Genomic DNA, 26336 nt, shown 5'->3' on the forward strand with positions numbered 1-26336 from the left:
GGTTAGGAGGGGGAAGGGGAAAGGTCAGGTAATAGGGAGTACCCCGGTGGCTGTGCCCCTTAACAACAGGTACTCCTGTTTGAGTACTGTTGGGGGGGGGGGCAGCTTACCCGGGAGAAGCCACAGTGGCCGTGCCTCCGGCACAGAGTCTGGCCCTGTAGCTCAGAAGGGTAGGGCAAGGAAGAGGAGGGCAGTTGTGATAGGGAACTTGATAGTAAGGGGGTCAGATAGGCGATTCTGTGGACGCAGTCCAGAGACCCGGATGGTAGTTTGCCTCCCTGGTGCCAGGGTCCGGGATATTTCTGATCGTGTCCAAAATATCCTGAAGTGGGAGGGTGAGGAGCCAGAGGTCGTGGTACATATAGGTACCAATGACATAGGTAGGAAAAGGGATGAGGTCCTGAAAGGAGAATATAGGGAGCTAGGAAGGGAGTTGAGAAAAAGGACCGCAAAGGTAGTAATCTCGGGATTACTGCCTGTGCCACGTGACAGTGAGAGTAGGAATGCGATGAGGTGGAGGATAAATGCGTGGCTGAGGGATTGGAGCAGGGGGCAGGGATTCAAGTTTTTGGATCATTGGGACCTCTTTTGGCGCAGGCGTGACCTGTACAAAAAGGACGGGTTGCACTTGAATCCTAGGGGGACCAATATCCTGGCAGGGAGATTAGCGGGGGCTACTGAGGTGACTTTAAACTAGAATGGTTGGGGGGTGGGAATCAAATTAAAGAGGCTAGGCGAGAGGAGGTTAGTTCACTACAGGGGGATGGGAACCAGTGCAGAGAGGCAGAGGGGTGTAAAGTGAGGGTAGAAACAAAAAGTACTATGGAGAAAAGTAAAAGTGGCAGGCCGACAAATCCAGGGCAAGCATTAAAAAGGGCCACTTTTCAGCATAATTGTATAAGGGCTAAGAGAGTTGTAAAAGAGCGCCTGAAGGCTTTGTGTGACAATGCAAGGAGCATTCGTAATAAGGTGGATGAATTGAAAGTGCAGATTGTTATTAATGATTATGATATAGTTGGGATCACAGAGACATGGCTCCAGGGTGACCAGGGATGGGAGCTCAACGTTCAGGGATATTCAATATTCAGGAGGGATAGACATGAAGGAAAGGGAGGTGGGGTGGTGTTGCTGGTCAAAGAAGAGATTAACACAATAGAAAGGAAGGACATCAGCCGGGAAGATGTGGAATCGATATGGGTAGAGCTGCGTAACACTAAGGGGCAGAAGACGCTGGTGGGAGTTGTGTACAGGCCACCTAACAGTAGTAGTGAGGTCGGAGATGGTAACAGGAAATTAGAAATGTGTGCAATAAAGGAACAGCAGTTATAATGGGTGACTTCAATCTACATGTAGATTGGGTGAACCAAATTGGTAAAGGTACTGAGGAAGAGGATTTCTTGGAATGTATGCGGGATGGTTTTTTGAACCAACATGTCGAGGAACCGACTAGAGAGCAGGCTATTCTGGACTGGGTTTTGAGCAATGAGGATGGGTTAATTAGCAATCTTGTCGTGAGAGGCCCCTTGGGTAAGAGTGACCATAATATGGTGGAATTCTTCATTAAGATGGAGAGTGACATAGTTAATTCAGAAACAAAGGTTCTGAACTTAAAGAGGGGTAACTTTGAAGGTATGAGACGTGAATTAGCTAAGATAGACTGGCAAATGACACTTAAAGGATTGACGGTGGATATGCAATGGCAAGCATTTAAAGGTTGCATGGATGAACTGCAACAAATGTTCATCCCAGTTTGGCAAAAGAATAAATCAAGGAAGGTAGTGCACCCGTGGCTGACAAGAGAAATTAGGGACAGTATCAATTCCAAAGAAGAAGCATACAAATTAGCCAGAGAAAGTGGCTCACCTGAGGACTGGGAGAAATTCAGAGTTCAGCAGAGGAGGACAAAGGGCTAATTAGGAAGGGGAAAAAAGATTATGAGAGAAAACTGGCAGGAAACATAAAAACGGACTGTAAAAGCTTTTATAGATATGTAAAAAGGAAAAGACTGGTAAAGACAAATGTAGGTCCCCTGCAGACAGAAACCGGTGAATTGATTATGGGGAGCAAGGACATGGCAGACCAATTGAATAATTACTTTGGTTCTGTCTTCACTAAGGAGGACATAAATAATCTTCCAGAAATAGTAGGGGACAGAGGGTCCAGTGAGATGGAGGAACTGAGCGAAATACATGTTAGTAGGGAAGTGGTGTTAGGTAAATTGAAGGGATTGAAGGCAGATAAGTCCCCAGGGCCAGATGGTCTGCATCCCAGGGTGCTTAAGGAAGGAGCCCAAGAAATAGTGGATGCATTAGTGATAATTTTTCAAAACTCGTTAGATTCTGGACTAGTTCCTGAGGATTGGAGGGTGGCTAATGTAACTCCACTTTTTAAAAAAGGAGGGAGAGAGAAACCGGGGAATTATAGACCGGTTAGCCTAACGTTGGTGGTGGGGAAACTGCTGGAGTCAGTTATCAAGGATGTGATAACAGCACATTTGGAAAGCGGTGAAATGATCGGACAAAGTCAGCATGGATTTGTGAAAGGAAAATCATGTCTGACGAATCTCATAGAATTTTTTGAGGATGTAACTAGTAGAGTGGATAGGGGAGAACCAGTGGATGTGGTATATTTGGATTTTCAGAAGGCTTTTGACAAGGTCCCACACAGGAGATTAGTGTGCAAACTTAAAGCACACGGTATTGGGGGTAAGGTATTGGTGTGGGTGGAGAGTTGGTTAGCAAACAGGAAGCAAAGAGTGGGAATAAACGGGACCTTTTCAGAATGGCAGGCGGTGACTAGTGGGGTACCGCAAGGCTCAGTGCTGGGACCCCAGTTGTTTACAATATATATTAATGACTTGGATGAGGGAATTAAATGCAGCATCTCCAAGTTTGCGGATGACACGAAGCTGGGTGGCAGTGTTAGCTGTGAGGAGGATGCTAAGAGGATGCAGGGTGACTTGGATGGGTTGGGTGAGTGGGCAAATTCATGGCAGATGCAATTTAATGTGGATAAATGTGAAGTTATCCACTTTGGTGGCAAAAATAGGAAAACAGATTATTATCTGAATGGTGGCCGATTAGGAAAAGGGGAGGTGCAACGAGACCTGGGTGTCATTATACACCAGTCGTTGAAAGTGGGCATGCAGGTACAGCAGGCGGTGAAAAAGGCGAATGGTATGCTGGCATTTATAGCGAGAGGATTTGAGTACAGGAGCAGGGAGGTACTACTGCAGTTGTACAAGGCCTTGGTGAGACCACACCTGGAGTATTGTGTGCAGTTTTGGTCCCCTAATCTGAGGAAAGACATCCTTGCCATAGAGGGAGTACAGAGAAGGTTCACCAGATTGATTCCTGGGATGGCAGGACTTTCATATGAAGAAAGACTGGATGAACTGGGCTTGTACTCGTTGGAATTTAGAAGATTGAGGGGGGATCCGATTGAAACGTATAAGATCCTAAAGGGATTGGACAGGCTAGATGCAGGAAGATTGTTCCGGATGTTGGGGAAGTCCAGAACAAGGGGTCACAGTTTGAGGATAGAGGGGAAGCCTTTTAGGACCGAGATTAGGAAAAACTTCTTCACACAGTGAGTGGTGAATCTGTGGAATTCTCTGCCATAGGAAACAGTTGAGGCCAGTTCATTGGCTATATTTAAGAGGGAGTTAGATATGGCCCATGTGGCTACGGGGGTCAGGGGGTATGGAGGGAAGGCTGGGGCGGTGTTCTGAGTTGGATGATCAGCCATGACCATAATAAATGGCGGTGCAGGCTCGAAGGGCCGAATGGCCTACTCCTGCACCTATTTTCTATGTTTCTATATCTGGAGCTGGGAGACAGTAGCTTTTACTCCAAAATCACCATGCTATTCTTACAGAAGATTAACAACTTTTAGAACACAGCTGCCATTGCGGAGCAGTCAAGCAGTTAGTAGGATTTTGGTCCATTGGCAGGGAGTTGAAGGCTCTTGGTCTGAGCTCTGAGTTACAGAACATAGAATAGTACAGCACAGTAGAGGCCCTTTGGTCCACAATATTGGCTGACCTAGATATGTAGTTAATTGTCTGTCCAGTCTTCAGAGTGTTAAACTGGTATTCTAAAGGATGGAAGTGTTGTTCTACTTTCCAGCATGTTTAATACTACCACTGATTCTTGGTAGCCTGCTACAAAGCTTCCCTGGTGGTATGTTAGTCAGATGATGGCCCATTGTGGGTGTCCTTCATGGATAACTATTCCTTCCATAATGGAATGAACAGAGGATGGGGATACACTGCCCCAAAGTACTTGATCTGTAAATCTGAACTGGAAATCAAGTTTAATGAGAATACAGTGGTGTAAACAACAATTGAAAACATAGTTCAAAGTTCAAATTACATTTATTATCAAAGTATGTATACATTGTACAACCTTGAGATTTGTCTCCTTACAGGCAGCCACAAAAGAAAGAAACCTCAAAAGATCCCATTTAGAAAACAGACCGTCAACCACCCAAAGCACAGAGAGAGAAAAAAAATCATGCAAACAATAAAAGTAAGCAAATAGCTTCAGAAGTGAAGTTTTACGAAAAATGCAAAGCCAGGCATCACCGCAGCTGGAGCAGGCCACAGCCTCAGTTCAGCGTGGAGCTGAGTAAATGTTGTAGAGCAGCGAGAACTGGGCAGAACCGGCCCTCACCTCACCTCTGGACCTGATACCCTGACCTTTTCAATCAGGCCCAGTGCTTAAATCATCCAAACATCAGGTTGATGTTATGTGTACTACAAAGGTTTTATGAAAACATCACGATTAGTGAATCCTCATAAGTAACAGATTCGTGCATTGTTCAGTGCTAATCTTGATGTAGTTTTAATCCTTCAATTGGAAATTGTTAAACAATCAAAGAACCTTAAAAGAAACCCAGAATTTAGATATTAAGACAAATTTCTGTTCCTCTGGATGTAGTTCTAGTTTTGAAAGGAATAATGTGATATACATGTCCACTGTGTCCACTGAAAGGGAAATGAACTATTGATTTCCATAGCCTTTTCTCCTAATACTCTCAGCACAAGCTTGTTAAATAACCTTTGCCCTGGCTCTGAAGAACTGATTAAAAAATGAAGTTACAGTCAGGGGTGCTCATTTCCGACACAGACATTGATGGATTAAACTAAAACCAATGCAGATTTGTGTTCATAGATGGGAACCAATGCAGTATCAGAATCAGGTTTAATATCACCAACATATGTCATGATATTTGTTAACTTAGCACAGCAGTACAATGCAATCCACAGTTTGTCCTGCAAGTTACTAATTCTCAAAGGTGAGGCATTATTGTGCAGTTTCTCTAGTTCTACATATCCCACTCACCTCTCTACACAAAATAAATTCCTTTCCTGTACAGTTTAATGGCTCCACATAAATGCTGCATCTTTAGCTAGCCTTTGTCATTTGATAATGCTGAAAAATTCCAGTAGCAGGGATGCACCTATATTGCAGATGTGACCTATAGTGATGGTTGATTTTGTTTTTGAATGGAGCCTTGATGAACAAATGGTAGTACTTGCATTTTGTCTGTATGATGTACAGTTTATTAGATTTTTGGTCTCTGAGGCTTGCAAAACAAAATAAATCACAGGTTCCAAAGGCAAAAGACATCTAATTGATCCAATTGTTGTAGCCAATATAGATCATACCAAATTAATGGCACAAACATAAATCATTAAAGTTAGAGCAGAATTAAATTAAGAAATATCATAATCCATCTTATTTTCAATTTTTTGATTCTGAAAACAAGAGAAGAGACATTTAACAAGATAGAGCTATTTAACAATCACAGTTGAACAAAATTTTAGTGGTTCCTTGATGAAAGCAGATGAAAGCAGATGATAGCTATGAAGGATCTAGAGTAAACTAAAGGTCTTTGACCTGAAACATTAAATCCGTTTCTCTTTGTTCAGATGCAACTTGACCTGATGAGTATTTTCAGCATTTACTGACTTTATTTTAAAATTTTAGAATTTTTAAAAAAAAAATTTTCAGGCATGTGGTGAAGCTGCATTTTTCATTTTTATGATATTCAGCTGCAGTGGCAGTAACACTAACAAGAAGTCAGTAAAAGACAAGAGAGCATTTGCCCCTCAAGATTTAGCCCTCAGGGCAGAGCTGCCCCCTGAAATAAGTGAGGCAAGATGAACTGTCCAAAAGTGCTCTCCCTTCTTTCTGTTTGCCGAGTCCTGTCAGTGCTCATAACACTGCAGTTGAGTACTACTAAATTCCAAAGCATTTGACAAACAAAGCAAATCTGTAGAGGTTATAAATCAGAAGCAAAGGCGGATATTACAGAAGGTGCTTGCCAGCTCATGCTGCTTACAGTATGTGGAGAAAGAAAAAAGGCTAATGTTTCAAGTAAAGGGTATAAGAGTTTAAAAGCTGAGAAGTCTTCCACACTGGAGCACCACCTGCAGTTTTGGTCTCTTCATTTAGGGAGGAATATTCTTGCATTAGAGGCAATTCAGAAATAGTTCACTAGGTTATGCCCAAGATTAAATGATTCCCTTATGAGAAAAGGTTGATCATGTTTTCATTGGAGATTAGAAGAATGAGAGGAAAAATGATCTTAAGATAAGTGAGATTCTGAGATTTTCTTGACAGGATAGTTGCTGAGAGGACACTACACCTCGTAGGGAAATCTAAAACCAAGGACTTACCTACAAAATATAGGCTCAACCATTGAAGATGAAAACAGGCAGAATCTGTCATAGAAAGTTTTGAAGTTTGTGCCATTGAATATATTCAAAGCTGGGATTGATTCCCTTCTAGTCCAGAAATCTAACATTATGTAGAAAATGGGCTGAAGCTAAGATCTGATTTGTTAGGATCTTATTGAATAATTCCTATTGCTTATGAGCCTATTTGGCTTGATGTTCCCTCTTCCTTGAATGGAAACCATTTATAACCATCCTGATGCTGTAGTGAGCAGCAAACTGAGAAATGCTACATATAAACCATCACTGGTAGAATTATTTTGATGCTAGGACAGAGAATAAGTGTGAACTTGATGGCCATGTAAGAGATCCAGGCATGAACAGATGACTGGAGTTTTGTGCATCAGAATTGACAAAATAGTTACCATTGATCCCAACTTCTCAAAGACATAGAGTGTTGTTCCTGGAACAACGTCAGCAGCAATAGTTCCTCCTTGGCATAAGTCTTTAGTATTCTCACTTACATCTGCACTGCCTCTGCCACCTGCAGATCTAGCTTCCGCCGCACACTCAAACGAAATATTCTGTTTGTATGGAAGTTTCTAGAATGAAATCGTGGTGTCCCTACCCTAAGCTATTGTGGTCAGTAGGAACAATTTTCAGCGCTGATTCTTCTACAATAGATAACACAGGTCTGATTTTAAAAAAATATTTGAGTGGCCCCTTAAATCATGTAGCTGCTTTAGTAAAGAGCATTTTGTCAACCCAGTTCTCCTGCGACTGACTAACAGCAAATGCATTTTCAAAGAACTTGACCCAGTTTCTTACTGTAGTGTTCCAAACAAGCATGAGAAAATGATGTCATCTGCATATCCTATAAGAAAATAGTAATTTATGCTGGTGAGATTTACAAAGGGAAGTGCCTGCTAGAATTACCACGGTGGTGTGAATGAGAAAGAATAACATTATCATATTCTGCTCTGGAAAACAAAGCTTATTTTACACCTAATATCACACAATGCAAGATAATTTCTAAGCAATAACTTAAAACAAAAGAAAAATGATAATTTTGTTCATATTTTAGCAAAAGTTAAAATTCTACATAAATAGTAATTTTCTTTTGCAATAAGTCTCCAAAAGTAATCCATACCTGTAAATTGTATCCCAGATTGAGTCTGGCTTTCACACATTTAGGATTTAAATGAAGTGCTCGAACAAAATCTTTCTGTGCTTGCTTTATTCCAGCTGGATGACCAGAATCCATATATACATTTCCACGTCCATAATATGCATCCACAAAAAATGGATCCAAATTCACAGCTTGGTTGAAATAGTTTACAGCTTCTTCTAAATAATGGAGTCTCAAACACATTACATATAAATTGCTCACTCTTTTGCAATGTGGCTTATTTTATCACTATTTAAAAGTATGATAATTGCTAGAAATTGGCTGTTTAAATAGAAGTAGTATGCTGTAGATCTTTATTCCTTACATCTGCAGAAAAGCAAATCTGTTAAACTTTTCTACCTTCAGTTTGTTATGCTATGTCCCAGTAGGACTGCCTATTTTCATACACATTGATTTGATTAAGGTGGTTTTATGTCTGGAAAGTTCTTTGAAAATCTGTCACTGATTCTGGATTTCTCGAGGACCAATCCACAATAATTCTGTGATTTGTTGGTTACAAAATGCCTTGAATGGGAGCCAAAGATTTTCCCCTTTAAAATACATTAAAATATGAAACTGCGATACAAAAAATGAAAACTGGTTTAAAAGTTATGGATAAAAAAAAACTAGAGTCAGAAGGATTCTAAGGATAGAGTAGAACAACATTCATCTCTTTCTTTTTCAGGTTCTTGCTGCACAAAATCCTACCAAGAGGAAAGGGCAGACAGAGCAGGGTTACCCTGTGGCCATTCCTCTCAACAACAAGTATACCGCATTGAATACTGTTGGGGGGGATGACTTACCTGGGACTAGCTGCAGTAGTCGGATCTCTGGTACTGAGTCTGGCTCTGCAGTGCAGAAGGGAGGAGGGAGAAAGAGGAGAGCGGTAGTGATAGGGGACTCGATAGTTAGAGGTGCAGATAGAAGGTTCTGTGGTTGTGACAGAGAATCCAGGATGGTTTGTTGCCTCCCAGGTGCCAGGGTCAAGGATGTCTCTGATCGATTGCATGACATTCTGAAGTGGGAGGGTGACCAGCCAGATGTCGTGGTGCACATCGGTACCAATGACATAGCAAGGAAGAGTGAGGAGGTCCTGGACGAGTATAGAGAGCTTGGTAGGAAGTTGAAAAGCAGGACCTCAAGGGTGGTGATCTCAGGATTGCTACCTGTGCTAGGTGCCAGTGAGGGTAGGAATAGGATGCTCTGGAGGAGGAACAAGTGGCTGAGGAACTGGTGTAGGGGGCAGGGTTTCAGATTTCAGGATCATTGGGACCTCTTCTGGGGCAGGTGGGACCTGTACAAGAGAGACGGGTTACACTTGAACCACAGGGGGACCAATATCCTTTCAGGGAGATTTGTTAGTGCTATTGGGGAGGCTTTAAACTAGATTTGCAGGGGGATGGGAACCAGAGTGCCAGAGCTGACAGTGTGGCTGGGGTGAAAATAAATGATGTTGAAAGTTTAAGCAAATCCGCTGATAGAAAGGTTGTGAGTGGTGGTAAAAATCTTCTGAGGTGTATATATTTCAATGCTAGGAGTATTGCGGGGAAGGCAGATGAGTTGAGGGCGTGGATTGACACGTGGAATTATGATGTTGTAGCAATTAGTGAAACTTGGCTACAGGAGGGGCAGGACTGGCAGCTTAATATTTCAGGGTTCCGATGTTTCAGATGTGATCGAGGCAGAGGAATGAAAGGTGGGGGAGTAGCATTGCTTGTTAGGGAAAATATTACAGCAGTGCTCAGGCAGGACAGATTAGAGGGCTTGTCTACTGAGTCCTTATGGGTGGAGCTGAGAAACAGGAAAGGTATGGCCACATTAGTGGGATTATATTACAGACCACCCAATAGTCAACGAGACTTGGAAGAGCAAATCTGCAGAGAGATAGCAGGCAACTGCAGGAAACATAAAGTTGTGGTGGTAGGGGATTTTAATTTTCCATACATTGATTGGGTTTCCCATACTGTTAGGGGTCTAGATGGTTTAGAGTTTGTAAAATTTGTTCAGGAAAGTTTTCTAAATCAATATATAGAGGGACCAACTAGAGGGGATGCAATATTGGATCTCCTGTTAGGTAATGAATTAGGGCAAGTGACAGAAGTCTGTGTAGGGGAGCACTTTGGTTCCAGTGATCATAACACCATTAGTTTCAATTTGATCATGGACAAGGATAGATCTGGTCCTAGGGTTGAGGTTCTGAACTGGAAGAAGGCCAAATTTGAAGAAATGAGAAAGGATCTAAAAAACGTGGATTGGGACAGGTTGTTCTCTGGCAAAGATGTGATTGGTAGGTGGGAAGCCTTCAAAGGGGAAATTTTGAGAGTGCAGAGTTTGTATGTTCCTGTCAGGATTAAAGGCAAATTGAATAGGAATAAGGAACCTTGGTTCTCAAGGGATATTGCAACTCTGATAAAGAAGAAGAGGGAGTTGTATGAAATGTATAGGAAACAGGGGGTAAATCAGGTGCTTGAGGAGTATAAGAAGTGCAAGAAAATACTTAAGAAAGAAATCAGGAGGGCTAAAAGAAGACATGGGGTTGCCTTGGCAGTCAAAGTGAAGGATAATCCAAAGATCTTTTACAAGTATATTAAGAGCAAAAGGATTGTAAGGGATAAAATTAGTCCTCTTGAAGATCAGAGTGGTCGGCTTTGGGCGGAACCAAAGGAAATGGGGGAGATTTTAAATAGGTTTTTTGCGTCTGTATTTACTAAGGAAGCTGGCATGAAATCTATGGAATTGAGGGAATCAAGTAGTGAGATCATGGAAACTGTACAGATTGAAAAGGAGGAGGTGCTTGCTGTCTTGAGGAAAATTAAAGTGGATAAATCCCCGGGACCTGACAGAGTGTTCCCTCGGACCTTGAGGGAGACTAGTGTTGAAATTGTGGGGGCCCTGGCAGAAATATTTAAAATGTCGCTGTCTACGGGTGAAGTGCCGGAGGATTGGAGAGTGACTCATGTTGTTCCGTTGTTTAAAAAAGGATCGAAAAGTAATCCGGGAAATTATAGGCCGGTGAGTTTAACGTCAGTAGTAGGTAAGTTACTGGAGGGAGTACTAAGAGACAGAATCTACAAGCATTTGGATAGACAGGGGCTTATTAGGGAGAGTCAACATGGCTTTGTGTGTGGTAGGTCATGTTTGACCAATCTGTTGGAGTTTTTTGAGGAGGTTACCGGGAAAGTGGATGAAGGGAAGGCAGTGGATATTGTCTACATGGACTTCAATAAGGCCTTTGACAAGGTCCCGCATGGGAGGTTAGTTAGGAAAATTCAATCGCTAGGTATACGTGGAGAGGTGGTAAATTGGATTAGACATTGGCTCGATGGAAGAAGCCAGAGAGTGGTGGTAGAGAATTGCTTCTCTGAGTGGAGGCCTGTGACTAGTGGTGTACCACAGGGATCAGTGCTGGGTCCATTGTTATTTGTCATCTATATCAATGATCTGGATGATAATGTGGTAAATTGGATCAGCAAGTTTGCTGATGATACAAGATTGGAGGTGTAGTAGACAGTGAGGAAGGTTTTCAGAGCCTGCAGAGGGACTTGGACCAGCTGGAAAAATGGGCTGAAAAATGGCAGATGGAGTTTAATACTGACAAGTGTGAGGTATTGCACGTTGGAAGGACAAACCAATGTAGAACATAATGGTAAGGCTCTGAGGAGTGCAGTGGAACAGAGGGATCTGGGAATACAGATACAAAATTCCCTAAAAGTGTCGTCACAGGTAGATAGGGTCGTAAAGAGAGCTTTTGGTACATTAGCCTTTATTAATCAAAGTATTGAGTATAAGAGCTGGAATGTTATGATGAGGTTGTATAAGGCATTGGTGAGGCTGAATCTGGAGTATTGTGTTCAGTTTTGGTCGCCAAATTCCAGGAAGGATATAAATAAGGTTGAAAGAGTGCAGAGAAGGTTTACAAGGATGTTGCTGGGACTTGAGAAACTCAGTTACAGGGAAAGGTTGAATAGGTTAGGACTTTATTCCCTGGAACGTAGAAGAATGAGGGGAGATTTGATAGAGGTATATAAAATTATGATGGGTATAGGTAGAGTGAATGCAAGCAGGCTTTTTCCACTGAGGGAAGGGGAGAAAAAAACCAGAGGACATGGGTTAAGGGTGAGGGGGGAAAAGTTTAAAGGGAACATTAGGGGGGGCTTCTTCACACAGAGACTGGTGGGAGTATGGAATGAGCTGCCAGATGAGGTGGTAAATGCAGGTTCTTTCTTAACATTTAAGAATAAATTGGACAGATACATGGATGGGAGGTGTATGGAGGGATATGGTCCGTGTGTAGGTCAGTGGGACTAGGCAGAAAATGGTTTGGCACAGCCAAGAAGGGCCAAAGGGCCTGTTTCTGTGCTGTAGTTTCTATGGTTCTATGGATCTAGTTCTCTTTTTTTTTATTAAACCACTATTTAGGTTGTAAGAAAGATAGTTGAAGTTAATATTGGAAACAATAGTCCAGAAAATCATAATTGGTTTTTATTATAACATAAAAAAAGTTGCAGTGAACTGGATAAATTTAAAAGGAATGTGGGAAGCATGAATCCAATGAAATGGGAAGGGAGCACAGCAAATATTACCTGGTATGCTATAGTGGTGCTAGAAAGTTTGTGAACCCCGTAGAATTTTCTCTTCTTCTGCATAAATATGACCTAAAAGGTGATCAGATCTTCACACTAGTCCTAAAACCAGATAAAGAGAACCCAATTAAATAAATAACAAAAAAAACATAATATTTCTTCATTTATTTATTGAGGAAAATGATTCAACATCACATGTATTTGTTGGAAAAAGTATGTGAACCTCTGGGGTAATGCCTTCCACAAAAGCTATTTTGTGGGGGGAAAAGGGGGAAGACATCTCCCTCGTCCTAGAATGAAAAGCCTCATCCTGAGAGGACGAGGGAGATGTCTTCCTTTTTTAAAGGAAGGGGCTTCCCTTCCTCCACTATCAGCATCTGCTCTCAGGATGAGGCTTTTCATTCTAGGACGAGGGAGATGTCTTCCTTTTTTAAAGAAAGGAGCTTCCCTTCCTCTAACAACTCTGCTCTTAAACGCATCGCCCCCATTTCACGTACATCTGCTCTCACTCCATCCTCCTGCCACCCCACTAGGAATAGGGTTCCCCTGGTCCTCACCTACCACCCCACCAGCCTCCGGGTCCAACATATTATTCTCCGTAACTTCCGCCACCTCCAACGGGATCCCACCAATAAGCACATCTTTCCCTCCCGCCCCCCCCCTGCATTCCACAGGGATCGCTCCCTACGCAACTCCCTTGTCCATTCGTTCCCTCCCATCCCTCCCCACTGATCTCCCTCCTGGCATTTATCCGTGTAAGCGGAACAAGTGTTACACATGCCCTTACACTTCCTCCCTTACCACCATTCAGGGCCCCAAACAGTCCTTCCAGGTGAGGCAACACTTCACCTGTGAGTTGACTGGGGTGATATACTGCGTCCGGTGCTCTCGATGTGGCCTTTTATATATTGGCGAGACCCGACGCAGACTGGGAGACCGCTTTGCTGAACATCTACGCTCTGTCCGCCAGAGAAAGCAGGATCTCCCAGTGGCCACACATTTTAATTCCACATCCCATTCCCATTCTGACATGTCTATCCACGGCCTCCTCTACTGTAAAGATGAAGCCACACTCAGGTTGGAGGAATAACACCTTATATTCCGTCTGGGTAGCCTCCAACCTGATGGCATGAACATCGACTTCTCTAACTTCCGCTAAGGCCCCACCTCCCCCTCGTACCCCATCTGTTACTTATTTTTATGCACACATTCTTTCTCTCACTCTCCTTTTTCTCCCTCTGTCCCTCTGAATATACCTCTTGCCCATCCTCTGGGTCCCCCCCCCCCCCGTCTTTCTTCCCGGACCTCCTGTCCCATGATCCTCTCGTATCCCTTTTGCCAATCACCTGTCCAGCTCTTGGCTCTATCCCTCCCCCTCCTGTCTTCTTCTATCATTTTGGATCTCCCCCTCCCCCTCCAACTTTCAAATCTCTTACTCACTCTTCTTTCAGTTAGTCCTGACGAAGGGTCTCGGCCTGAAACGTCGACTGCACCTCTTCCTAGGGATGCTGCCTGGCCTGCTGTGTTCACCAGCAACTTTGATGTGTGTTGCTTGAATTTCCAGCATCTGCAGAATTCCTGTTGTTTGCGTTTAAATGAACAAGTATAATGCTTTTGGTGTCATTATTTAATGGGGTTCTGTTTTTCTAATTTTAGGACTTGTGTGAAGAACTGATCACATTTTAGGTCATAACTATGCAGAAATAGAGAAAATTCTATAGAGTTCACACACTTTCTAGCACCACTGTAGATGCTGAACCATTGGGAAGAAATATTATTGGAGCTTCATTTATCCTCTCCCAATTCCAGGAGAAATTTTCAATTGTTTAATATTACAACTTTATACAGTAAGATATTTCTCATCTGTTTGTAAACTGAAAATAGAACTTTCAAAAGTTTCTATAGAAACCTCAAGAAGATTGCATAAGCAGCTGCTTACAGTAACACTTATTGTAACTTACTTATGATAGCAGATTGCCACTGCATGATGAATGAAAGGATTTTTAGGGTCTTCTACAATTGCTGCTTTAAAATCCTATAAATAAAAATATCTTCAGTCAAATAATTAATCTTATGGGAAGATGGGTTAATAATTCCATTTCAGATTATTTAATTTCCCAGATTGTTCACTGAATGCTAATTGTTTGTCCTTAAGGCTGCACTGACCGTAAAAGGGATCCCAAATACCTGCAGATATTGGAAATCTAAAGTGATAAAAGCAATGCATATTAGGCAACATCAGTGTAAAGATGGTTAATTGAAAATGGTCTTTGACCTGAAATTTTATCTCATTGTCTCTTTTCACAGATGCTGGCTGACTTGCTGAGTGTTTGCAGTGTTTACCTGTTGTCAAAACTCTCAAAGAGATGAAGATTACAAACACTTAAGAGATTCAGAAACTGTTTGAAAGGTTAATGTACTGTTAAAATTGTTATTCCAAAACTTTAAAATTAGGAAGAGATTAAATAAATACATGGTTAAATAAAAAGAGATAATTCTTCCCACCTTGCTTCTTGAATTCAATTATTTTATCCTTGAGATACACAAACGAGGTGGAGTCAAGTGGTTCTAACAAAGCTAGAATTACATGTTAGAAGTACCTTGATGAATGAGTGCTGTTTGATTGCACTCAGTGTCCATACTTTTGCTTTTAATAGGGAATCCCTCATGCAGCAGCAATTAGCTAAATTGTATTTGCCCAATTTAGTTGCCGAGATGTGGCTGGCAAATTTACCAACTTTTGGATTGCTGCTTGTATTGTTACTGTTCTGGAATAGTTATGGACAAGGTTCATTCTGCAATGCAAGTTTTCAGCTGAAATATCATGCTATGTTCAACCTCTTTGGAACTTACTTCTCCATGTTAAAATTTCCCAGATTGACTTAGTGCCCAGCATTCATACCATTCACAATCTATTTCCCCCTTAAATGTACAAACTGACATTAAAATAGAAAGATAGATACTTTATTGACCCCAAAGGAGATTACAGTGTCCCAGTAACATTACAAGTACACATGTAGACAAATATTAGAAGAGAAGTAAGAAAGAATAAAAAATAAATTACCTCAAACAGTCTAAAAGAAGGGGGTCATCGCTTCCCTGGCTATAGGTTGACTCATTATAGCGCCTAATGGCCAAGGATAAATAAGAATGACCTCATACAGCGTTCTTTGGAGCAGTACAGTTGTCTTAGTCTATTACTAAAGTGTTCCTCTGTTCAGCCAAAGTGGCATGCAGAGTGAGAGAAACATTGTCCAGAATTGCCAGGATTTTCCATAGGACCCTTTGTTCTACCACAGTCTCCAGTGTGTCCAGTTGACTGTAGGAAAACTGCAGGGGATCGAGGGCTGATCTGACCAGCTGTCAGAGGTGAATCAGGACCAGCCTCTCCAGGGTCCTCATAATGTGTGAGGTCAGGGCCACTGGACGGTAGTTATTCTAGACTTTTAGTTGGCCCTTCTTGGGTACTGGGACCACACATGATGTTTTCCACACAGTCAGGACCCATTCCAGGCTGACGCTCAGGTTGAAAATGCACTGGAGAACTCCACACAGCTGCTCACCACACTCCTTCAGCACCTTGGGGTTCACACCATCCAGTCCCAATGCTTTGCTGGGTCCGAGTTTCCCCAGAGCCCTTCTCACCTGCTCAGTAGTGAAGGTGAATCGATGATGATGATTGGGGAGTTGGTGGAAGGTGGAGGCTTGCGGGGTGGAGTTGGGGAAACTCGGGATGATAGCAGTTGGTATGTGGAGGTATGGATGGTAGGCGCCGGGCAAGGAGGGGATGTAGACAGTGGTAGCCTGCGTTGTTCATCCGTGTGTTGAACGGAGGAGGAAGGCAGGGAGGCATTGGTGCTAAGGGAGCATTGGGTGCCTCAGCACCTGGACTGATGTGCTGATGGTGGTGTGAACAGGAGGGCAATTGTCAAACCTATTTAAGACTTAGTTTAGCTCATTAGCCCATTCATGGTTGCATTCTGAGGCTCTACAACTAGGTTGATTGAAGCCAGTGAGTTCTTCAAGCTTCTCCACACCTCCCTAGTGCTACTCTGCCCAGGTTTGTTCTATAGTTCTCCCCTGTATTCCTCTTTAGTGACCTTGATATGGAGGGGTGGGTGGGGGGGGGGGACTACAGCACAGGACCGAAAGAAGCTGCAGAGGGTTGTAAATTTAGTCTGCTCCATCTTGGGTACTAACCTACAAAGTACCCAGGACATCTTCGAGGAGCGGTGTCTCAGAAAGGCAGTGTCCATTATTAAGGATCTCCAGCACCCAGGGCATGCCCTTTTCTCACTGTTACCATCAGGTAGGAGGTACAGAAGCCTGAAGGCACACACTCAGCGATTCAGTAACAGCTTCTTCCCCTCTGCCATCCAATTCCTAAATGGACATTGAACCCTTGGACGCTACCTCACTTTTTAAAAAATATTTAGTATTTCTCTTTTTTGGATGACTTTTAATCTATTCAATATATGTATACTGTATAAAGTATACTGAATAAGATTTACTTATTTATTTTTTTCTTCTATATTATGTGTTGCATTGAACTGCTGCTGCTGAGTTAACAAATTTCACATCACACGCTAGTGATAATAAACCTGATTCTGATTGATCTCTTTTAGCTCCCTCTGCACATGTTTCAATTCCTCCCTGTCTCCTAATCTAAAAGCTCTCTTTTTGTGGTTAAGAAGAGCCTTCAGATGATTGCTGATACATGGTTTGTTAGGGAAGCAGCGAACAGCCCTTGATGGTATTACAGTGTCCACATGGAAGTTGATGTAGCCTGTGATGCAGTCAGTAAGTCCATTAATGTCCTCCCATATGGTTCACAAAGCGCATTCCAGTCAGTAACCTCAAAGAAGCCCTTCAAGGCCTTGATGGCCTCTGGAGACCATTTCTGTACTGTCTTGGTGATAACCAGCTGTTGCAGTACTTTGGGCTTATACAAGGACATAAAGTGAACCAGGTTGTGATCTGACCTTCCAGTGAGGGGAGAGATGTGGAGCTGTATGCATCTTTAACATTTGCATACAAGAGATCCAGTGTTTTATTTTCTCTTATATGACACTTGACAAACTAACTGAAGTTGGTAGGGTTGTCGCGAGAGAAACATGGTTGAAGACTCCTGATACTGCAATGAACGCATTGGGGTGTTGAGTCTGGGGTCTCGTGATAGTAGCGTGTATGACGTCACACACAGCATCAGCACTGTGGCGGGAAGGGGAAATGTAGACAACGAACAATATGGTGTGGCTGAACTCACGCAGTAGACAAAGCGGACACAAACTCACAGCAAGCAGTTCGATGTCTGGACTGTAGATTCATTCTTTCACAGAAATGTGACCGGGATTACACCACCTGTTGTTCACAAGCACAGCAAGCCCACCTCCCCTTCTCTTACCTTACAGTAGATTAACTCTGACTGCTCATAGCATTGAAAACCCATTCACAGTAGTGTTGAAATCCAGGATTTGCTCGTGTAACCATGTCTCGGTGAAACGCATAACACTGCACTCCCAATATTCATTCTGTGTCCTCATGCGTATTGCTAGTTCCTCCATTTTATTTGCCAGTGATCTTATGTTCCCCATAATGATAGAGCACACCAGTCCGGATTTAACTCTATGATACTTACTCGATAATATCTCTTCTCAACCTCCTTTGTTCTACAAACACTTATCATTGAAGCCATTCTACCAAATCTTTTATTTAATACCCAAAATTTTACAATACTTTTCTCTTTTCTTTGGTGTACTGACCTGTGATGCATTGTAGTAATCTTCCATTCTCAAATATAGGAGACCACGATTAATTAATACTTTCAAATTCAATTTCTTTCTGCTCCCAAGAAGCTGCACTATTCCATAGTCTTTTAGTGCCTAAAAAAAAGTACATTATTTACAGATACAAACATGAGAAAATCTGCAGATGCTGGAAATTCAAGCAACACACACAAAATGCTGGTGAACACAGCAGGCCAGGCAGCATCTATAGGAAGAAGTACAGTCGACATTTCGGGTCGAGACCCTTCGTCAGGACTAACAGAAAAAAGAGATAGTAAGAGATTTGAAAGTGATCGGAGAAGACCGGAGGGGGGAGGGATGAAGCCAAGAGCTGGGAAGTTGATTGGCAAAAGCGATACGTGGCTGGAGAAGGGGGAGTACCATGGGACGGAAGGCCTTGGAAGAAAGAAAGGGGGAGGGGAGCACCAGAGGAAGATGGAGAACAGGCAGAGAGTTATTGTGAGAGGGAAAGAGAGAAAAAAAAATTATTTAAAAAAAATAAAAAATTAGGGATGGGGTAAGAAAGAGAGGAGGGGCATTAACGGAAGTTAGAGAAATCAATGTTCCTGCCATCATGTTGGAGGCTACCCAGACGGAATATAAGGTGTTGTTCTTCCAACCTGAGTGTGGCTTCATCTCAACAGTAGAGGACAGTAAATGTGTCCGCCAGAGGAAGCAGGATCTCCCAGTGTCCATACATTTTAATTCCAAGTCCCACTCCCATTCCGATATGTTAATCTATGGCCTCCTCTATGGTCGAGATGAAGCCACACTCAGGTTGGAGGAATAACACCTTATGTTCTGTCTGGGTAGCCTCCAACTTGATGGCATGAACATTGATTTCTCTAACTTTGGTTAATGCCCCTCTTCCCCTTCTGACCCCATCCCTAATTTATTTTTTTAAATAATTTTTTTCTCTCTTTCCCTCTCACAATAACTTCTTGCCTGTTCTCCATCTTCCTCTGGTGCTCCCCTCCCCCTTTCTTTCTTTCAAGGCCTTCCGTCCCATGATACTCCCCCTTCTCCAGCCTTGTATCCCTTTTGCCAATCAACTTCCCAGCTCTTGGCTTCATCCCTCCCCCTCCTGTCTTCTCCTATCATTTCGGGTCTCCCCCTCCCCCTCCCACTTCCAAATCTCTTACTATCTCTTTTTTCCGTTAGTCCTGACGAAGGGTCTCGACCCGAAATGTCGACTCTACTTCTTCTTATAGATGCTGCCTGGTCTGCTGCGTTCCACCAGCATTTTGTGTGTGTTGCTTACATTATTTAGAGTACATGTTTGCGATGAAAACATGAATACGAATTATAGCTACAGATATAGGCATTTTTGAATAGAGTCTGTGATTACTTCAATTATACCTATCAATGAATATTCATGTAGTGTATTTAATATTTCAGCAATACTGGAGATACATTGTAAATATGTTATTTGATTAAGCATTCTTCTTTGTTTACATAATTCATTACAGATTATATATAAGAAATATGTGAATGGTATTCATTATTATGCCACCAGGCCATATTTGAGCACCTCACTAAAGAAAAGCAAAGTAAAAATAAAGTGGACCGATTTACCGGCTCCCATGGTTTTGTTTTGATTCATTTCTGGAGTTAAAAAACATAAAGCTGGCAATGTGAAAGTCTTAAAATGAAAGCAAGCCAACTACCTTTCTTTGAAAGGAGGGAGAGACATTAGAGTTCAAAACAAAAAAATGCAGTATGTTTCTTTTTCTTCAAAAGAGTTTGTGTTTTAAAAAAAGCATAAAATGTACGAAATTCATGGGTTCATAAACAGTGAATCCTGGGTGATAACAATAAATGTTTAAAAGGTAGAAATAGCTGGCAACATCTAAAAGATAGACACATTGGAATGCACAACATATAACTACATGATGTATACTCAACAAATTGTGCAGTATTTTGAAGCAAATAAATTAGCTAATGAAAAATGAATGCCAGTATTGCTGAGTACACCAGGTAGAAAAACATGAAGTTTGCTTAGAAGTTTAACTTCTCCAACCAAACCAGCCAAAAGGAGTTTGCTGATATTGTCAACGTAATGCAGGAACATTCAGAACTGAAACTATTGAAGATTGCAGAATGTTTTAGGTTTCATAAATGGAATCAAAACAAAGGGGTGTCTATTTCAGCTTATATGGCTGAATTGAAGAAATGTCCGATTATAGTTAGATCAGTGATAGGTTTAATGATGCACTGGAAGATCGTTTAGTTTGTGGAATTTACAAGAAAGCATTCAAAAATGGTTCCTAACTGAAGCACAACTCACATTTAAAAGAACATTTGAAATCGCTGTATCAATGGAAACAACAGCAAGGGATGTGATAGAATTGTAGTCAGGAATGATAGTGCGTAAACAAATTGTAACATCTAAACAGTAGCCTGTCTGGCGAAACAAATTGTGTTACCGTTGTGGCAGGGGCTCACATACACCAGACCAATGCAGGTTTAAAGGCAAAACTTGCAGAAAATGCAACAAAATAGGACACATAAAAGGGCCTGTCGGGCAGACAAAAAATAAATGGACTGCACAAGGAAGAGAAAAAATAAAACAGTCACATTGGAGCTTCAAAGAGAGCATTAATCTGCATGCTGCTGCTCTGACAATGATGAGAGTGACAAAGGACTGGCTAGCCTTGAGATTTACAATAAGACTAATAAGAGACAAGCAATATGGTTTACATCAGGAGTGAAAGGCAAATTAATTAAAATGGAATTAGACACTGGCTCGGCTGTTTCAGTCATTGCACAGCATTTCAAAGATACTGAAGATCTCCTGCTAAGAACTTATACTGGAGAAAAGATAACTCTTGTGGGAATGACATTTGTAACAGTGAAATACAATAACCTACAAGCCATATTCGGCACGTATGTGGTAAAAACAGCATTGTGGGGCCGTGATTAGCTGAGACACCTACAACTTGATGGGAGATCCATTCAACATTTGCATGCCACATCCCCTGCAATAGAGTCAACTGAGAGTGAATTAAAAAAGGTACTGGATAACACAGTTGTAATGCTCAAGTATGGCATTGGAAAACTAAAACACATCGAGGGTAACATAGTGTTATGTAAAAATGCCACACCCAAGTTTTACAATGCCCATCCAATTCCTTATACCTTGCATGATAAAGTAGTCAGTGAGCTAGATTGCATGGAGGCTGAATGAATCCTTTCCAAGGTTGAGTGGAGCCCATGGGTAACACCAGAGGACCCAGTAGCCAAGAAGAATGAGTCTTTCAGGATCTGAAGTGATTTTAAGGTCACCATCAACTGAGTACTGAAAGTAGAATAATACCCTCTGCCTAGGATTGAGGATATTTTTGGAAACCTTTCTGGAGGGAAACACTTCAGCAAAGTGGGCTTAGCTGAAGCCTACCTACAGAGGGAGATGAAGGAAAAGTCCAAAGTGTTTCTCACCATAAACACTCACAAAGGGCTTTATCACTATAATGGGCTTATTTTTTGGAGCATCATCTACACCTACACTCTGGAAAAGCTGTGGACAAGGTGCTGCAAGGCTGCCCAGGCACTCAGTATTACCTGGATGACATCATTGCTACCCATGAAGATGACAAGAAACATCTCGAACATCTCAAAACAGTGTTAAAAGAAAAAAGATTATGGACTCAGAGATAATGCAAAAAGTGTGAATTCTTTTGATCAAGCATCACTTACAGTGGTCACAGCATTCCATAAGTGTGTGGATACCCCCCCTAAGGTCAAAGGATGTGTCACAGTTATGGTGTAAGTGCAGCCATGTCACATGTTATGTGATGGAAGTGAACCATCACTTCCAACACTCAAGCTCTTTCATCACATTCCCAACTCCAACTAGAAGAATTGCACACAGATTGACAGAGAGGCCTTGAGTCTGGTTTGGGGTGTAAAATGTTTCAACCAGTACTTGTATGGAAGAAAATTTACCCTCATTACTGACTATCAACCACTAGTGTCCATTTTCAATCCACAGAAGTGTCTACTACTGACAGCAGCAGCAGTTCTCCAGATTGTGGACAACACAATCACAAGATCGAATTCAAGAGGACAACTAATCATGGAAATGCTGATGGATTGTTTTATTTACCCTTGGAAAAGGAAATACTTGAAACAATTACAAAAGAAGACGACCTTCTTGAAGTATACTCCCTAATACAAATCAAAAGTCTCCCTATTATGGCAGAGATAATCCAAAGGGAAACTAGAAAAGACCCCACACTGTCTCTGGTCTACACAGTAACCCAAAGTGGCTGGAATATGCAGCAGAAATTCCATTTCCTCTATTTTTACCAGTGCTGGGGTGAACTTGCCCTTGATGGGTGTTTCTTTATGTGGGGATGGAGAGTTGTTATATCATCCAAACTGAGAGCTGAAATATTGGAGGAGCTACATGTCATCTAGGTGTCATCAAAATGAAAGCATTGGCTTGAAGCTGCCTTGTGGACTGGGATAGAGCAACAGATAGAGCAGCTTGCCATGCACTGTTTGGGATGCTAACACATTCAGAAGATGCCAAAAACAGTGCCTCTCTACCCCAGGGAATGGCCTGCATTGCCCTGGCAGTGGATTCATGTGGATTTTGCCAAACCATTCATGGCACAAATTTCATGGTAGAACTTGATGCAGTTACTAAGTGGCCAGAAGTGTTCCCCACAGCTTCCAATACTGTTTATATGTCTTAAGCCTCTTCTCAAGGACTGGTGTTCCAGAGCACTTAGTCAGTGACAATGGACGATAGTTTGTTGTGGAACAGTTTCAATCATTTCTGAAAATGAAAGGAATAAGACATATTACATCTACACTGTACCACCCAGCTACAAATGGCTTGGTGGAGAGGTTTGTCCAGAGTCTAAAGAATGTACGGTGTGCAACGTCAGCAGAACAAAATACACTAACACTGAATCAGAAGCTTGCCAATTTCCTCCTTGCATATCACTATGCAGCACACTCTACAACCAATAACTCATCAGCTATTCTGTTCCTGGTCTTTCCTTGCACTCACGCTTGGATATCCCCAAACCCAATCTCAAAAGGAGTTATGCAGGACAAGCAACTGAGACATATTCAGGACTCCTCAAACAAAGAGATTCGATGTTTCACTCCTGTGCAAGCACTCTTGGTGAGGGACTACAGAGATAATCAAAAGTGGATACAGTGAAATCCCGTTATAACGCGATCGTTTGGGTCCATAAAATGTCATCGTGAAAAAAGCGGGGTCGTGCTAAAACAGGGTTGTTGTTACTGTAGAAATTAAAACACAAATTAATTTTAGTAAGGCTTTTTAATACACAAAACAACAAATAAAAACATTCAAGAATATCAGCAATCGATGGGTTCCGGTGACAACATCGTCCAGAATCAACCACCTAAATCAACAGCTCCTCCGGAAAAACGCATGTTTTGTCCCATTAATCCATCAAATATAAGATCTTTCAAAAATATCTGAATTGATAAGGGGAGCAAGAATGGGGAAAAAGAACGGAGATAAAAAAAATCATCACTGCAGAGCCAACGGAAGAGAAAGGTGCAGCGAGCGGCTCTTCTACACGTGCGCGTGGTGGCGAAGCTGACACTAGGCCTCGTTCAGGCGAAGCAGCAAATATGATGAAGATTTTGAAAGAGATAAGGGAAGTACAAAAAGATATAAAACAGCAACTCAATGGTATCAAGTCAGAGCTCGCCAACATCAATCAGAAAATAGCGGTGGCAGAGACTCAAATTGAGAAGGTGGAAGATCACGTGCAAAAGTAAGGCGATAAAACCATTAAATCAATAGGAAAGTAAATTGCTTGAACAGGAGGGAAGATCGCGACGGAAAAATATCAGGATTTATAATGTCCCAGAAGGAGTGGAGGAACTGTCGATGATGGAGTTTGTAGAAAAGTTGCTGCAGGAAGCGCAGGAGATTCCTCTGACTATGGAGATTGAAATTGAGAGGGTGCATTGTGCGCTCGTCCCGAGGCCTCCCAGAGACAGAGAAAGTAAGCCGCGCTCAATAGTACTTAGATTCCTTTGATTCAAGAGCAAAGCGGAGATTCTACGAAGGGCCTGGGGTAAGAAGAGGGTGTTTTGGAACGGGAAGTTAGTATACTTCGATCATGATTACCCCCCGGCGGTCCTACAGAAAAGGAAGGAAAATTCCGGAGTGAAACGAATATTAAAGCAAGAAAAGATTAAATTCCAAACCTCATACCCTGCTAAACTGAGAGTATTTTACAAAGGAGAGATACAGCTATATCAGACAGTGGAAGAGGCGACTATAGAAATGAACAACAGAGGACTGCCTGTTAGCGTGGTCAAACTAAGGGAAAGTTGGCTGAGCAGTTATCCCGACTGCTTGGGAAATAGTAAGAGAACCGAGAAAGCAGGGGACGGGAGGAGGACGAGAGAAGGATATTAGAAAGAGACTGTGAGTTCTCTGAAGACAGCCCTCACCTCTTCCAGAAGAGCCATAAGGTTTTGCTAACTTTAAAAGTGCTGGTAAACTAAACGGAAGCAAAAATAAACGGTGATATACTTATCTCAAGAAATAGGTATTATAATGTGGATTTTATATCACTCAATTTTTTTAATTCATTCATTCATTCCTTTTTCCCCACCTAAATGAGAATATATATATGGGAGGAATACACAGGGAAATCATTTCTGTGTAATGGACATAGATTTTTTTTACGTACTGTCATAGTCCGGTCCGTGAAGTCCATATTCCGGTTCACAGTCCGGTCCATCGACCCTTGCTCCAGGTTTTCCTATCTACCCTGTTTCTGTCTTGTTGAGCTCTAATTGAGTCAGCTGATGGCAGTTGGGGCTGGCTGCATAAATACCTCCAGAGACCAGGGCGTGGCTGCTGGATTGTTCTTGTCCTTACTCCTTGTATCCCTTCCCCTGCCTTCTGTTTCCTCGCCTTGTCTTGTCAGTAACTCCAGCCTTGCCTGAAGTTCTGTCTCGCCTTTCAGAAGGCATTTGATAAGGTACCACATAGGAGATTGGTGGGTAAAATCAGAGCTCATGGCATTGGGGGGAGGATATTGACATGGATAGAAAACTGGTTGGCAGATAGAAAGCAAAGGGCAGCAGTGAATGGGTGTTTCTCGGAATGGCAGGTGGTGACTAGTGGGGTGCCACAGGGCTCGGTATTGGGACCACAGCTATTTACGATTTAAGCCAATGATTTAGAGGAAGGCATTGTGAATAACATCAGCAAGTTTGCTGATGATACTAAGCTCGGTGGCAGTGTGACATGTGATGAGGGTATTAGGAGAATTCAAGGTGACTTGGATAGGCTGGGTGAGTAGGCAGAAACTTGGCAGATGGCATTTAATGTGAATAAGTGTAAGGTTATTCACTTTGGGAGCAAGAACAGGAAGGCAGATTATTATCTGAACTCTGTGGAGTTAGGTAAGGGTGAAATACAAAGAGATCTAGGAGTACTTGTTCATCAGTCTCTGAAGGTGAATGAGCAAGTGCAGCAGGCAGTGAAGAAGGCTAATGGAATGTTGGCCTTTATTACAAAGGGAATTGAGTACAAGAGCAAGGAAATCCTTTTGCATTTGTACAGGGCCCTGGTGAGACCACACCTGGAGTATTGTGTGCAGTTTTGGTCTCCAGGGTTAAGGAAGGACATCCTGGCTATGGAGGAGGTGCAGCTTAGGTTCACTAGGTTAATTCCTGGGATGTCCGGACTGTCTTACACAGAAAGGTTAGAGAGACTGGGCTTGTACACGCTGGAATTAAGGAGATTGAGGGGGGATCTGATTGAGATATATAAGATTATTAAGGGATTAGACAAGATAGAGGCAGGAAATATGTTCCAGATGCTGGGAGAATCCAGTACCAGAGGGCATAGTTTAAGAATAAGGGGTAGGTCATTTAGGACAGAGTTGAGGAGGAACTTCTTCTCCCAGAGAGTTGTGGAGGTGTGGAACGCGCTGCCTCAGAAGGCAGTGGAGGCCAATTCTCTGTTGGGTGGTGATCCACGCCCTGCCCAGGAGGAGCCAAGCCTCACCTCAAGTCTCCCGCCTCGCGCCCCGCCTCAAGTCTCCCGCCTCGCGCCCCGCCTCAATCTCCCGCCTCGTCTCAATCTCCCGCCTCGCCTCAAG

General features: G+C 42.4%; 1 protein-coding gene across 1 annotated transcript in view; it reads right to left on the reverse strand.

Annotated features, from left to right (window-relative positions):
* ttc6 (tetratricopeptide repeat domain 6) overlaps positions 1-26336 on the reverse strand; it is a 323626-nt gene that overhangs the window by 48561 nt on the left and 248729 nt on the right. Inside the window, exons 26-28 of the mRNA XM_072279505.1 lie at positions 18196-18315; positions 14395-14468; positions 7833-8043 (exon numbers count right to left, since the gene is read on the reverse strand). Of these exons, the coding sequence (XP_072135606.1) occupies positions 7833-8043; positions 14395-14468; positions 18196-18315 (405 nt within the window). The remainder of the gene's footprint in view (positions 1-7832; positions 8044-14394; positions 14469-18195; positions 18316-26336) is intronic.

This window comes from Mobula birostris, chromosome 1 (genome assembly GCF_030028105.1).
Source record: "Mobula birostris isolate sMobBir1 chromosome 1, sMobBir1.hap1, whole genome shotgun sequence".
NCBI classification, from domain to species: domain Eukaryota; kingdom Metazoa; phylum Chordata; class Chondrichthyes; order Myliobatiformes; family Myliobatidae; genus Mobula; species Mobula birostris.